Source organism: Heterodontus francisci, chromosome 15 (genome assembly GCF_036365525.1).
Source record: "Heterodontus francisci isolate sHetFra1 chromosome 15, sHetFra1.hap1, whole genome shotgun sequence".
In the NCBI taxonomy this organism is placed as follows: Eukaryota; Metazoa; Chordata; class Chondrichthyes; order Heterodontiformes; family Heterodontidae; genus Heterodontus; species Heterodontus francisci.
In genome coordinates, this window is record NC_090385.1 from 6376791 (window position 1) to 6393134 (window position 16344).

General features: G+C 42.2%; 1 protein-coding gene across 4 annotated transcripts in view; it reads right to left on the reverse strand.

Annotated features, from left to right (window-relative positions):
• Nucleotides 1–3818: 3818 nt before the first annotated feature.
• The window catches only part of LOC137377477 (phospholipid-transporting ATPase IG-like), a 195097-nt gene continuing 182571 nt past the window's right edge, over nt 3819–16344 (reverse strand). For 3 of the 4 annotated variants that reach the window (XM_068047105.1, XM_068047101.1, XM_068047103.1), the window contains one exon: nt 5191–5279. Coding sequence is in view for 1 of the 4 variants with exons in the window: in XM_068047102.1 (XP_067903203.1) it covers nt 5196–5279 (84 nt within the window). In the remaining 3 variants the exon portion in view is untranslated. Of the gene's footprint in view, nt 5280–16344 lie in introns of all 4 variants that reach the window. The other variant, XM_068047102.1, reaches the window with a different exon arrangement.

Genomic DNA, 16344 nt, shown 5'->3' on the forward strand with positions numbered 1-16344 from the left:
TGAGCTGCTAAGAGAATGGTGGGGATGTGGTAGGGAATATGGGATTAATGTAGGATTAGTATAAATGGGTGGTTGTTGGTCCGCACAGACTCAGTGGGCTGAAGGGCCTGTTTCAGTGCTGTATCTTTCTATGACTCTATATTTTGAACAGCTGGGGCCCAAACACTGATCCTTGTGGTACCCCACTAGTCACAGCCTGCCGATGCGAGGATGATCCGTTTATTCTTACTCTCTGCTTTCTGCCTGTTAACCAATCCTTAATCCATGCCAGTATATTACCTCCTATCCCATGTGCTTTAATTTTGCTAACCTGTGGGGGACTTTATCAAAAGCCTTCTGAAAATTCAAGTATACAGTGTCCACTGACTCCCCTTTATCAATTCTGTCAGTAATATCCTCAAAAAACTCCAACAGGTTAGTCAAATATGATTTGCCATTCATAAATCCATGTTGACTATGCCCAATCAGATCATTATCATCCAAGTATCCATTTATCACATCCTTTAGAACAGATTCTAGCATTTTCCCAACTATTAATGGAAGGTGAACAGGTCCTTAATTCCCTGTTTCTCTCTCCCTTCCTTCTTAAATAGTGGGGTGACATTTGTGACCTTCCAACCTGCAGGAACTGCTCCAGAATCTATAGAATTTGGGAAGATAACCACCAATGCATCCACCATCTCCATAGCTACCTCTTTCAACACTCTTGGATGTAGAATATCAGGTCCTGGGGACTTATCAACCTTCAGCCCCATTAATTTCTCCAATACAACCTTCTTACTAATACTAATTTCGTCCAATTCTTCACTCCCCCATATCCCTTGGATCTCTTATCCTGGGAGATTTCTTGCATCTTCCTCAGTGAAGACAGCCACAAAGTAATCAGTTAGCTTTTCTGCCATTTCTCTATTCCCCATTATAAATTTTCCTGACTCTGCCTGTAATGGACCCACATTTGTCTGAGCCAAACGTTACCTTTTTACGTTACTTTACATACAACAGGAACTTCATGCAGCTATTAAGAAGTCCCAGTCCTGCACCAATGTGTTTGACTTTTGACTGCCTTCTGAAGTGACCTATAAACCATTTAGTTGTATTAAATCATAACAGTGGTTAAAGGCGGCAGCCCACCACCACCTTCGAAGGCAGCAAGGGACGAGTAATAAATGCTGGTCTTGTCAGCAATGCCCATACCTTGAGAATGAACTTTAAAAGATGATCACAGTAATGCCATTAGGGAGCTGTTTACAATAAATATCACCTGTTCGGGATGTAGATCCCATCGGTAACATGGCAGGAATTTCATGGGTGATGCCAACAGTCTGGAGACTTGGCGTTACGGATCCCCATCCATAACAAAAAAATTGGGCTGTCCAAGCATTGGGCATGAATGGAACATATATCACACAAGGTATTCTGTCACATGCCTATCACTACAATCCACTCACCCATATTTGGACAGACACATTGCCTGTATGTCCCCTGTTCATCACCACCTTCTCAGGACAACTAGGGAAGGATAATAAATGCCAGCCTTGCCAGATACCAAAAGTCCCAAGGATGAATTAAAAATACTCAACTTTCTTTACATTTAAAAATCATACTCGCTGATCACCTTATTTGCTCTCATTACGTCAGGGGTGCAAGTGATCTGCATTCTTTGAGAGCCTCCATTAAGTTTGATCTTTTGTCTCTACAGTTTTACTACTGTTGTACTCTCCAGGAGATTCATTTTCTGGGCAACATGGGTTCCAGCAATCGGACCTTTAAAAACAATCATGGTTTCAGCAATTCCAGAAGTGGTGCAAACTTTGCAAGGTGTATTCCAGGAACTCTGGAGATCCATACACTTAACCACAGCACCTACCCAGACACTCAGCTGACCATTGCAGCAAACTTATGTTGTACGACAGATACATAGATTGAATTGCGAACTGCTTCTTTTGCAATTTTCATCCTTTTGCCAGTTTGATTGGAAAGGCATCTTGCGTCAACCTCCTAAAATGTGACTATGAAATTCCTGGTAGTACAACAGCAATATAAATGGGGCAGACAACGTGCAATTTGTGGTGGGGGCCAACTACCTTTTTTGGTGCTTGGGCATTTGCAAACACCTACTGCATGTGGGCTTCACCCAAAGCAACGTGACGTCAATAGTTCTGCCTTTCAGAATCAAGACCTGCCAGAGGTGGAGCCCACAGCTGCCGAAAATGCCAGTTTCCCAATTACCATCCACCACAGAGCAAGCAATAGCTTTTTTTTTATTTGTTCGTGGGATGTGGACATCACTAGCTAGGCAAGCATTTACTGCCCATCTCAAATTACTCTTGAAAAGATGGTGGTGAGCCACCTCTTTGAACTGCTGCAGTCCTTGAGATGTAGATACACCAACAGTGCTGTAGGAAGGAAGTTCCAGGATTTTGACCCAGCGACAGTGAAGGAATGGCAATTTAGTTCCAATTCAGGATGGTGCGTGGCTTGGAGGGGAATTTGCAGGTGGTGGTGTCCCCATGCATCTGCTGCCCTTGTCCTTGTAGGTGGTAGAGGTCGTAGGTTTGGAAGGTGCTGTCGAAGGAGCTTTGTTGAGTTGCTGCAGTGCATCTTACACAGCTGCTGAGAATTTCAGTCATTTTTAAACAAGATATATTTGACATTTTCAGCCAGTGTTTTAATGTAGCGTCAATATGCCTACATCACAAGTGACCACACTTTGAAAACAGTAATTCATTGGCTTTAAGCAGCTTTGGGATACCCAGAGGCTGTGAAACACACTACATAAATGCAATGTCTTTTCTCTTTCAATGCTATTTGGCTATTCCTCAACCATGTGGGTGGGCACACCAGCAAGGTGAGAACTGCTGCAGTCAGACAGTAAGTGACCCTGACCACAGGGTTTGGGACAGAGCAGGGCCACAGGAGACAAGCAGAAATGTGTTCAGTTCCACTCCAGTTCTGGCACCAGACCAAGGAATTCCAGGCTTATCTCATCTCTAATTTTACAAATGGCAATGAAATGCTACATACCCTTGGTCCAAAATAGATGAGGAACCAGAATACAATATACAATGATACTGGAGCCATGGAAAAGCTATAGGCAAAATGATTCACTATAATACCACCAGGAATGAGGGACTAGATTATGAAGAAAGGCTTGGAAAAATTGAGATAGCCAAAAAAACTGCGGCTTTTTCACTAGAACAGAAACATTTAAGGGATATGAGGTTTTCATAATTTTGACAGATTTTTGAGAGCACAATTATAGTTTTTACTGGTTGACCAGCATAAAGACTGGGGATAATAAAAATGAAGAACGAAGTCGGAAGAAATTTTAACAGAAGGTTTTTAGAATATGGAACACTTCACCGCAAGTGGCTGTAAAGGCAGATTAATTTAGAACAGAAATTAATGACTACTTGAAAAGGAATATAAAATAATACAAAAGGGTAGAGAAATAGGCTTAAAATAGGTAGCTTCAGTGGAAAATCTAGCACTTGCTCAGGGCCAGTGGGTTAAATGGCCTCCTTCTGTGTTGCAATTCCTGTGATTCATGCAATAGTTGGGATATAAAGTATCTATCTGTGGCTTTGCTTGGGTTGGTAATATTTGTACTGATTTTTTTTCATGCAAGGACCAACACTTGACTTTGCAGAATCAAAGCTAGAACTAAATCAGTATTAGCTGAATGCTGCCAGTGCATTTACCTATTTTTGGGCAGAGCAGAGGCCACAAATATAAGACAGATCATCAGCACACAGCATGATGTGTGACTAACCAATCTGAACATGCTCAAATGAACTAACAGCAAATGACATTTCAACTCATTTCCAATTTCGGCTTTAATTTAACATGCAACAGGAACATTGAAGTAAAATACAATTCTGAACTAACCTGAAGCAAAACAGTCCATGTGGCTTAGTGTGTGCTACTTCAACATTTCTTTCAAGCAAGTTCATTATGCGAGAAAGGATGCAGAATAAGTTCCCCTCCAACCAAGTTATCATACTGTGCCTTGTTATTCGATTGTATTGCAGTCACATACTCGTGAGCCTGTTTTGTTACTATGAAAAACTTCCTCCTTGTGATAAAGACAATTATTAAAATGAAAATGGTATATGTGTCTATACATCACAAGTTATAAGCAGAGTATTTCTAGACAGAGTATTTGTTTATTCCTTTTTTTAGGCTCATACACAAGCTTCACTTTTATATATACATATATAAAATGCCAGCATACATAATTTATCATGGACTCTACAGTTCAACCATATCAAGATCTGGGCTTTGCAGTTTCTTAATAACTATACTAATGTCTCATACATTCCTATATATTTAGTTTTGAATTATAATCAGATTTCCCTGTAAATAAAAAGAATATGAGCAATGGTGGTTTATATTCATGCTTCTGAAAGTTACCATCGTTTAAACTCATCTGATAAATGCTACTTTACTGACTTGCATAATATGGTTTGAAATAACCTGTGAATAGTTTGTCTGGAGGTAAGAACAAGAAACAGATGTCTTCATTCACTAGCATCAATTGATCAACTTTCAAAAACTTTAGCTTGTTATATAGACCACTAACTTTAAACCATGGGACATTCCAAATTGCACTAGGATAGAGTAAAAATGTAAAAACCAACAGGGACACTGATTTGTGCATCACTGAAAACAAGATTTATCAAACAGTTTAACCTACTCAACAGGTAAATAGCATTCAGTTATACAACTTACAATTGACATATCACTCAAACACAGTAACGTGCAATACCTATTGACAAACTATCCTATAACCCCTGATTACTGAAGTGGAGTTCAAAAATACACAATGGAACAATGACAATTCAAACTTTAATACATCGACTAGTGAACAATGCTAAATCATTTTACAAGATTACTTGTTTTTTGAAATTTTGTTCAATACACAACATTACAAAGCCGCTGAACAAGGCAAACTCAGTCTACCTATTACATTAAAAGTGCATTCTCAGAACGCAGATCACTCTGCAGTTTCTGATCCACTACAGAAATGCGGTTCACCAAAGTAAAATTCATATTCAGATACCCCTTAAAAGTCCATTTAGGGTTATATCCAAGCAAAGGTTCAGGACCTTGAATACCACAGGCACAAGGGTGTAGAGTGGTTTAATGCGTATTTACTAGTCCAACCACAACTATTTCTTCACAGGTTGATCGATTCACTTCAGATTTTGGGCTTGGGTTGAAGGACCATCTTTAACATATTTCAATGTCAGTAATTCAGGCTCTGCAAATTTTACACCCTGGAAAGGATTAACAGAAATGAAAATAGTTACACTAATTCAATACAATTTAAAAGTATTACACACACACACACACAAAATACTTACAGCTTTTGTGATTGTATGTGAAAATTATAAATGAAAAGTCAGTGAACACAAGGTTCCAACTTTAATCTTTGCTCATGCCAGGTCAGTTTTTAAATTGGAGAGGCATCTCTAAAACTAAAGCAAGCTACTTGGATACTTTTAGTTGAGCTGAGGAGAGTATTTTTTATTTTAAATTAATGAGTGTAATCAACACGGGGTCCTTAGCAGGGTTCTTACTATTTGACTGACACATCTAACTCTCCTATTACAATCCATTACAGTGACATCCAGTCTACTCCTGATTAAATTCAATTTGCTAAATTAAAATTACTGAACAATTGGAATTAAATTTGAAAAAGCTATTTGGCAATCAATGCAATTTTTGAATTTCTAGATAGCTTGATTATTTGAGGAGAATAAAAGGCAAAATTATCAGTAGACTGTAGAAATATCACCTGTCATTGCAACTGAACAAAATAATGCAGTAGGTAGATGGAAACTCCCACCCACCCCTGACCCCCTTTAGTCACCTTAGTTTACTTGTGGCTTAAACAGGAGCCCTGGCAGGCAGTAGCAGAACATTATTAAAAGCATAATTGTTGCTTGCAGACTACTGGTAGTCAGACCGCAGTTTTCTCTAGAAAAGAGAAGCCTCAGGGGGTGACCGGATAGAGGTCTTTAAGATAATGAAAGGATTTGATAGGGTTGATGCAAAGAAAATGTTTCCACTTGTAGGGGCAACTTCTTTACCCAAAGATTGATTAGATTGTAGAACTCGTTACCACATAGAGTAGTTGAGGCTAATACCATAGATGCATTCAAGGGGAAGCTAGATATGGGGGTGGCGCAGTGGTTAGCACCGCAGCCTCACAGCTCCAGCGACCCGGGTTCAATTCTGGGTACTGTCTGTGTGGAGTTTGCAAGTTCTCCCTGTGACCGTGTGAGTTTTCGCCAGGTGCTCCGGTTTCCTCCCACAGCCAAAGACTTGCAGGTGATAGGTAAATTGGCCATTATAAATTGCCCCTAGTATAGGTAGGTGGTAGGGGAATTGAGGGAAGGTGGGGATGTGAGGGTAATGGGATTAATGTAGGATTAGTATAAATGGGTGGCTGATGGTCAGCACAGACTAGGGGGCCGAAGGGCCTGTTTCAGTGCTGTATCTCAAAATAAAAATAAATAAGATAAACACAAGGAAGGATTATGAGGATAAGTTGGTAGGGTGAGATGAAGAAAGGTGGGAACAGCACAGAAACAGGCCAATGTAAAGATTAGCAAATCTACTGCTCATATGACCTGTTAAAAGGGGGAAAAATCTAAAGAGCAGGGGGATGAGTACTTTTTATAGAAAATAATGTTGGGATGGCCAAAATTTCAGAGACAATAAATAAAATGGCAATTTTAATGCTGATGCAGAAGGAACTTCTCCCGGTTTGGTTGTTAAATAATGTTAATTAAGAGCACTGACATGGAACAGTCCTAATGCAATTAGTGGGACTCCAAGCCAGCCTGTTAACTGCTCCACCTCAACCAGAGGAACCATGCTACAGGCTGTGAAATTTACATTCCCAGCCGATACATGCAATGTGAATTTATACAGCAGTCATCATAAAGAATGTTACAATGGTTTACCTAATGGGGGAAGACTTTAAGCCAAAATAACTCCAAAATAAAGCAAAAATAAGTAGATAGTTTTTCATCTAATTTCTGGAGATTTAAAAAAAAACTGGCTCCAGTAATTTCTAATTTACGTTAATTGATTAAACTCTATTCATTACTATTTAAGGAACACAAGACCTGTGATTACTGGGATAATGGGAATGGAATTTTTGTCCAAAATTTCTCTATCACCATCAGAGGCATTAACCAATTTGTTTAAAATGGGTGAGTATTTCCATAAAACTATGTTTGCATACCATAAACCGCAATGTTATTTCAAGGTTTGCGTTTTTAAGTGCAGCAATAGTTACTGCAACATGCATCTGATATAATATCCACTCTAAACTAAATTTCCAAAATAATGGAGATTTGACTTCATAATTGCCTTAGTTTGCTGTAAACAGGTGTGCTAAATTTTAGATCTTTTTAAAATGTTGCCTTGTGGCATCTTTCGCCAAAACTCTGCCCTCAATGATATTCCACATTCAATTTACATTAAATAACTTCCAACACGTGCAGTAAGAGATCGAAACAACTGGACAAACAGCATTAATTTACTAAACTAAATAGAACTATAGTGCCCAAACAATTAGCGTTATAAGTAAATGTTTTGCAATCGGCGGGCAACAAATTGTCAAGAGAATTCTATTCTGCACGTTCTTTTAGACTGGTTCCAGTAATTCCCAATTTGTGTGTTTAATTGCAATGCTCTACTTCAAGATTTAAATCCTGCTTCCTCTCTTTGTTCATGGCCACAAACATTTTACTAAAACATCTTTTTATATATCCACTGTTCAGTACCAGCATGCCTCCGCCTCCTTCCAAATCATCAGAAAGTTCCATGAATCTGTTGTACTGAATGTAGAATTCAGGACAGACACACTTCAGGTGCGGAGGGTAGCGTGTTTCTTCAAATTACTTCAAAATTCAGGACAGAAGATGATTCAAGACTTTTTTCAGCTAATTTTTACTTGTGGTTGAATACGGTAACAAAATTGAAATGGGAGCAACTTTAGAATTCTCCCATTTAAAAAAGGGTGAAGCTGGTGAAGAACAATGAAAATATTCTAAAGGGAAAGCAAAGACAGCAACAGTACTACAAAGTTTCAAAAAAAAAAAATCATTTAACATGTAAAGGAATAAAAGACTTGCACTTAAATAGCGCTTTTCACGATCATCGGACATCTCAAAGCGCTTTGCAGCCAATGAAATACTTTTGAAGAGTAGTCGCTGTTGTAATGTAGGAAATGCAACAGCCAACTTACACACAGCATCCTCCCACAAACAGCAATGTGATGATGACCAGACAATCTGTTTTTGTGATGTTGATTGACGAATAAATATTGGCTAAGAAATCAGGGTAACTCCCTCAGTCTTCTTCAAGAGTGCCATGCGATCTTTTACATCCACTCAGGCAGGCAGATTGGGCGTCGGTTTAATGTTTCATCTAAGAGGGGTCACCTCTGATGGTACAACACACTCAGCATTGCACTACTCTCAGTACTGCACTGAAATTTCGGCCTTGATTTTGCGCTCAAGCCCTGGAGTAGGTCCTCTGAGGCACAAGTGCTGTCAACTGAGTCACGGCTGACATCTGTTAAAGTCAGCCATGAAGTGTGGAACAGAAATTTAATTCAATTATTAAGAAATTCTAGTGTTAGATGAATGATTTATGATATAGTAAACTCTCCTACCACTGCACAATGACCTGCTAAGTTTGGGAAGGCCACCCGCTCAGAGGACTTAGATAATAAACCTCAAAAGGAAGGAGGAAAAGAGAATGCTGATAAATTCAGGCCAGGTAACATCTTTGGCAAGAACAGGAGGTTCCTGTCTGGGTTTGGACCCTTTGTTAAAACTAAAAAAAAGCCACAAAGGGTGTGTTGACCTGTTATACCTTTTCCTTTAAGGGAAAGGCTTATCTGCCATAGAATCATGCAAGTTTGGAGTGGAAAAGGAGGCTGTTTGGCCCATTGTGTGTGCGCTAACAGATCCCTGACTGCACAATCAAGATAAAACTCTTCATGAAAAAAGTTGACAGCTAAGGTGATGTATTGACCAGAATAATAAATAGACTACAACACAAAAGCAAAATACTTCTGATGCTGGAAATCTGAAACAAAAACAAAATGCTGGAGATACACAGCAGGTCAGGCAGCACCAGTGGATGTAGTATATTTGTATTTTCAGAAGGCATTCAATAAGGTACTACACATGAGGCTATTACACAAGATTAGGGCTCATGGGGTTGTGGGTAACGTACGAGGATAAATTGAGGATTCGTGAACAGACAGAAAACAAGAGTGGGAATAAACGAGCAAGTTTTGGGATGAAATAAAAACAAGGTGCTGGAAATATTCAGGAGGTCTGGTGAAAGGTCACTGACCTGAAACGTTGACTCAGCTTCTCTCTGCATAGATGCTGCCAGACCTGAGTTTCTGTTTTTATTTCAAATTTCCAGCATCTGCAGTATTTAGCTTTTATTTAAGTTTCAGGAAGACAGATGGTAACTTAGCAGAGTGCCACTAGGATCAGCACTTAAGCCTCACCTATTTACAATCTATGTTAATGACTTCAATGAGGGGTTTGAGTGTAATATATCCAAGTTGGCTGATGATACAAGGTTAGGTGGGAAGTAAGCTGCGAGAAGGATGCAAAGAGGTTGTATGAAATAAAGGTGTAGATGAAGCATAATGCGAAGAAGTGTAAACACAAGAAATAGGAGTAGACCATTGGGCCTGCTCTGCCATTCAATATGATCAATGCTGATCTTACGCTTCAATTCCACCTTCCTGCCTGCTTGCCATATCCCTCGCTTCCTGAAAGACTAAAAATCTTTCTATCCCAGCCTTAAATGTATTCAACGATGGACCAACCACAACCCACTGGGGTAGAGAATTCCAAAGGTTCACAACCCTTCAAGTGAGGCACTTTCTCCTCATCTCAGTCCTAAATGATTGGCCCCTTATCCTGAGTCTGTGCCCCCGTGTTTTAGATTCCCCGACCAGCAGAAACAATCTCTCAGCATCTACCCTATCCAGCCTCTTCAGACTCTCGTATGTTTCAATGAGACAGCCTCTCATTCTTCTAAATTTCAGAGAATATTGGCCCAATTTACTCAGCCTATCATAAGACAACCCCCTCATCCCAGGGACACTTTAGTGAACCTTCACTGTACACCTCCAATGCAAGTATATCCTTTCTTAAATGTGGAGACCAAAACTGCATACAGTACTCCAGATATGGTCTCACCAAAATCCTGTACAATTATTGCAAGACTGCTTTACTCCTGTACTCCAAACCCCTTGCAATAAAGGCCAACATGCCATTTGCCTTCCTAATTACATAGAAACATAGAAAATAGGAGTAGGCCACTCAGCCCTTCGGGCCTGTTCCGCCATTCAAATAAGATCATGGCTGATCGTCTAATTCAGTAGCCCGTTCCCGGCTTCTCCCCATATCCCTTTGGCATTAATATATCTATCTCCTTCTTGAATATGTTTAATGACTTGGCCTCCACTGCCTTCTGCGGTAGAGAATTCCACAGGTTCACCATCCTCGGAGTGAAGAAATTTCTCCTCATCTTGGTTCTAAATGGCATACCCCGTATCCTTAGACTGTGAGTCCTGGTTCTGGACTCCCCAAACATTGGGAACATCCTCCCTGCATCTAGCCTGTCCAGTCCTGTTAGAATTTTATAGGCTTCTATGAGATCCCCTCTCATTCTTCTAAACTCGAGTGAATATAGGCCTAGTCGACCCAATCTCTCCTCACATGTCAATCTTACCATCCCAGGAATCAGCCTAGTAAACCTTCTTTGCAACTTCCATGGCAAGAACATCTTTCCTCAAACAAGGAGACCAAAACTGCACACAATACTCCAGATGTGGTCTCACCAAGGCCCTGTGTAACTGCAGTAAGACATCCTTGCTCCTGTACTCAAATTCTCTTGCGATGAAGGCCAACATACCATTCGCCTTCCTAACTGCTTGCTACACCTGAATGCTTGCTTTCAGCGACGAGTGGACAAGGACAGCCAGGTCTCATTGCACCTCTCCCTTTCCCAAACTAGCACCAGATAATAATCCGCCTTTCTATTTTTACAACCAAAGTGGATAAACTCATATTTATCCACGTTATACTGCATCTGCCATTCATTTGCCCACCCACCCAACTCGTCCAAATCACATTGGAGTCTCTTTGCATCCTCCTCACAGCTCACAGTCCCCCCCCAGCTTTGTGTCGTCTGCAAACTTGGAAATGTTGCATTTAGTTCCCTCACCAAAGTCATTAATATATATTGTGAATAGCTGGGGCCCAAGCACTGATCCCTGCGGTACCCCACTAGTCACTGCCTGCCACCCGGAAAAAGACCTGTTTATTCCTACTCTCTGTTTCCTGTTTGTCAACCAATTTTCAATCCATGCCATGTGCTTTAATTTTGCACACTGAACCAAGACAGCATGGAGTGGGCTTCGCCATCAGAAACTCCTTGCTCAGCATGATAGAGCCTCCCTCAAATGGCTCGGAACGCATACTGTCCATCCGACTGCTCACCACCTCTGGTCCAGTACACCTACTCAGCATCTATGCTCCAACACTCTGCTCCCCACCTGAAGCTAAAGACCAGTTCTACGAGGAACTCCATAATATCATTAGTAGCATCCCCAACACCGAACACCTGTTCCTGCTGGGGGACTTTAATGTCAGGGTTGGGGCCGACCATGACTCATGGCCCTCCTGCCTTGGGCGCTATGGCGTTGGAAGGATGAATGAGAACGGACAGAGACTGCTTGAGTTGTGTACCTATCATAACCTCTGCATCACCAACTCGTTCTTTCACACCAAACCCTGTCACCAGGTTTCTTGGAGGCACCCAAGATCGCGTCGTTGGCACCAGCTAGACCTCATCGTCACAAGGCGAGCCTCCTTAAACAGTGTTCAAATCACACGCAGTTTCCACAGTGCGGACTGCGACACCGACCACTCCCTGGTGTGCAGCAAGGTTAGACTCAGACCAAAGAAGTTGCATCATTCCAAGAAGGGCCACCCGCGCATCAACACGAGCAGAATCTCTCATTCACAGCTGTTACAAAAATTTCTAAATTCACTTGTAACAGCCCTTCAAAACACTCCCACAGGGGATGCTGAGACCAAGTGGGCCCACATCAGAGACGCCATCTATGAGTCAGCTTTGACCACCTACAGCAAACGTGCGAAGAGGAATGCAGACTGGTTTCAATCTCATATTGAAGAGCTGGAACCTGTCATAGCTGCTAAGCGCATTGCACTGTTGAACTACAAGAAAGCCCCCAGCGAGTTAACATCCGTAGCACTTAACGCAGCCAGAAGCACTGCACAAAGAACAGCCAGGCGCTCCGCAAATGACTACTTGCAACACCTATGCAGTCATAATCAGCTGGCCTCTGAGACAGGAAATATCAGAGGGATGTATGATGGCATCAAGAGAGCTTTTGGGCCAACCATCAAGAAGATCGCCTCCCTCAAATCTAAATCAGGGGACATAATCACTGACCAACGCAAGCAAATGGAGGAGTGCTGGGTGGAGAACTACCTAGAACTGTACTCCAGGAAGAATGTAGTCAGTGAGACTGCCCTCAATGCAGCCCAGCCTCTACCAGTCATGGATGAGCTGGACGTACAGCCAACAAAATCGGAACTCAGTGATGCCATTGATTCTCTAGCCAGTGGAAAAGCCCCTGGGAAGGACAGCATTACCCCTGAAATAATCAAGAGTGCCAAGCCTGCTATACTCTCAGCACTACATGAACTGCTTTGCCTGTGCTGGGACGAGGGAGCAGTACCTCAGGACATGCGCGATGCCAATATCATCACCCTCTATAAAAACAAAGGTGACTGCGGTGACTGCAACAACTACCGTGGAATCGCCCTGCTCAGCATAGTGGGGAAAGTCTTTGCTCGAGTCGCTTTAAACAGGCTCCAGAAGCTGGCCGAGCGCGTCTACCCTGAGGCACAATGTGGCTTTCGTGCAGAGAGATCGACCATTGAAATGCTGTTCTCCCTTCGTCAGATACAGGAGAAATGCCGCGACCAACAGATGCCCCTCTACTTTGCTTTCATTGATCTCACCAAAGCCTTTGACCTCGTCAGCAGACGTGGTCTCTTCAGACTACGAGATAAGATTGGATGTCCACCAAAGCTACTAAGTATCATCACCTCATTCCATGACAATTTGAAAGGCACAATTCAACATAGCGGCACCTCATCAGACCCCTTTCCTATCCTGAGTGGCGTGAAACAGGGCTGTGTGTTCTCCCAACTACACTTTTTGGGATTTTCTTCTCCCTGCTGCTCTCACATGCATTCAAGTCTTCAGAAGAAGGAATTTTCCTCCACACAAGATCAGGGGGCAGGTTGTTCAACCTTGCCCGTCTAAGAGCGAAGTCCAAAGTAGGGAACTCCTCTTTGCTGACAATGCTGCTTTAACATCTCACACTGAAGAGTGCCTGCAGAGTCTCATCGGCAGGTTTGCGGCTGCCTGCAACGAATTTGGCCTAACCATCAGCCGCAAGAAAACGAACATCATGGGACAGGACGTCAGAAATGCTCCATCCATCAATATTGGCAACCACGGTCTGGAAGTGGTTCAAGAGTTCACCTACCTTGGCTCAACTATCACCAGTAACCTGTCTCTAGATGCAGAAATCAACAAGCGCATGGGAAAGGCATCCATTGCTATGTCCAGACTGGCCAAGAGAGTGTGGGAAAATGGCGCACTGACACGGAACACAAAAGTCCGAGTGTATCAAGCCTGTGTCCTCAGTACCTTGCTCTATGGCAGCGAGGCCTGGACAACGTATGTCAGCCAAGAGCGACGTCTCAATTCATTCCATCTTCGCTGCCTCTGGAGAATCCTTGGCATCAGGTGGCAGGACTGTATCTCCAACACAAGTCCTCGAGGCGGCCAACATCCCCAGCTTATACACACTACTGAGTCAGCGGCACTCGAGATGGCTTGGCCATGTGAGCCGCATGGAAGATGGCAGCATCCCCAAAGACACATTGTACAGTGAGCTCGCCACTGGTATCAGACCCACCGGCCGTCCATGTCTCCGCTTTAAAGACATCTGCAAACGCGACATGAAATCCTGTGACATTGATCACAAGTCGTGGGAGTCAGTTGCCAGCGTTCGCCAGAGCTGGTGGACAGCCATAAAGGCGGGGCTAAAGTGTGGCGAGTCAAAGAGACTTAGCAGTTGGCAGGAAAAAAAACAGAAGCGCAAGAGGAGAGCCAACTGTATAACAGCCCCGACAAACAAATTTTTCTGCAGCCCCTGTGGAAGAGCCTGTCACTCTAGAATTGGCCTTTATAGCCACTCCAGGTGCTGCTCCACACACCACTGATCACCTCCAGGCGCTTACCCATTGTCTCTCGAGATAAGGAGGCCAAAGAAGAACCTCTTATGTGGGACCTTATCAAAAGCCTTCTGAAAAACCAAATACACCACATCCACTGGTTCTCCCTTATTTATTTTACTAGTTACATCCTCAAAAAAACTCCAATAGATTTGATAAGCCATGATTTCCCTTTCATAAACCCATGCTGACTTTTGCCAATCCTGTTTATGCTTCCCAGATATTCTATCGCACCCTTTCAATGGACTCTAGCATTTTCCCCACTAATGATGTAAGGCTCACTGGTCTGTAATTCCCTGTTTTTTTTTCTCCCTCCTTTTTTAAATAGTGGGGTTACATTTGCCACCCTCCAAGCAGTAGGAACTGCTTCAGCGTCTATAGAATTTTGGAAGATGACCACCAACGTATCCACTATTTCCAGGGCCACTTCCTTTAGTACTCTGGGATGTAGATCATCAGGCCCTTGGGATTTGTCAGCCTTTAAACCCATTAATTTCCCTAGTACTTTTTTTTTTTTACTAATACTGATTTCCTTCAGTTCCTCCCTCTCATTAGACCCTTGGTTCCCTAACATTTCTGGAAGTTATTTGCTTGCTGCACCTGCATGCTAACTTTCTGCGTTCCTTATACAAACAAAGCGGCACAGTGGTTAGCACTGCAGCCTCACAGCTCCAGCGACCTGGGTTCAGTTCTGGGTAATGCCTATACGGAGTTTGCAAGTTCTCCCTGTGACTGCATGGGTTTCCTCCAGCTGCTCTGGTTTCCTCCCACATGCCAAAGACTTGTGCGTTGATAGGTAAATTGGCCGTTGTAAAAAAAATTGCCCTTAGTGTAGGTAGGTGATAGGAGAATTGAGGGAAGGTGGGGATGTGAGAGAGAAAATGGGATTAATGTAGGATTAATATAAATGGGTGGTTGATGGTCGGCACGGACTCGGTGGGCCAAAGGGCCTGTATCTCTCTATGACTCTATAAAGCTAAGTCTCTTTGAACATCAACACTTACAAGTTTCCCACCTTTTCGAAAAATCCTGCTTTTCTATTCTTATGACCAAAGTGAATAACTTCACACTTCCCTACATTATACTCCATCTGTCATCTTGTTGCCCACTCACTTAACCTGTCTACATCTCTTTGCAGCCTCTGTGTCCTCCCCAGTTGACCTTTCCATCTACCTTTGTATCATCAGCAAATTTAGATACATCACTCTGTCTCTTCATCTAAATCATTGATATAGATTGCAAATAGCTGAGGCCCCAGCGCTGATCCTCGTGGCACTCCACTATTCACTGCTTGCCAACTCAAAATACCCCATTTATGCCTACTCTTTGTGAACTGATCTTCTACCTATGTTAATAGAATACCCCCACCTCCATGAGCCCTTATCTTGCCTATTAACCTTTTGTGTGGCATCTTAACGAATGACTTTTAGAAATCCAGGTATACTACATCTACTGGTTCCCCTTTATCTACCCTAATACTTATATCCTCAAACACCTCATAAATTTGTCAAACCTTTAGTAAAACCATGCTGCCTTGTTGTAATCGTATTGTGCTTTTCTAAATGCATTGTTAAGACTTCCTTAATAATAGATTCCAGAATTTTCCCAACGATTGACGTTAGGCCTGCAGTTCAGTTTTCTCTCTACCTCCTTTCTTGAAAAGCATAACATTTGCCAACTTCCAATCTGATTGGACTATTCCCGAATCTAAAGAATTTTGGAAAAATCATAGCTAGCACACCCACTATCTCTGCAGCTATTTTTTTTTTTAAGAACCCCATGGTGTCGGCCATCTGGTCCCAGGGACTTGTTGGATTTTAGTCCCTTAAGTTTCTCCAATACTCTGCTGATATTAATTTCCTCGTTCTTTTTAGCCCCTAGGTTACTGTCTATTTCTGGTATGAAACCTGTATCTTCTACTGCGAAGACAGACAAAATATTTCTT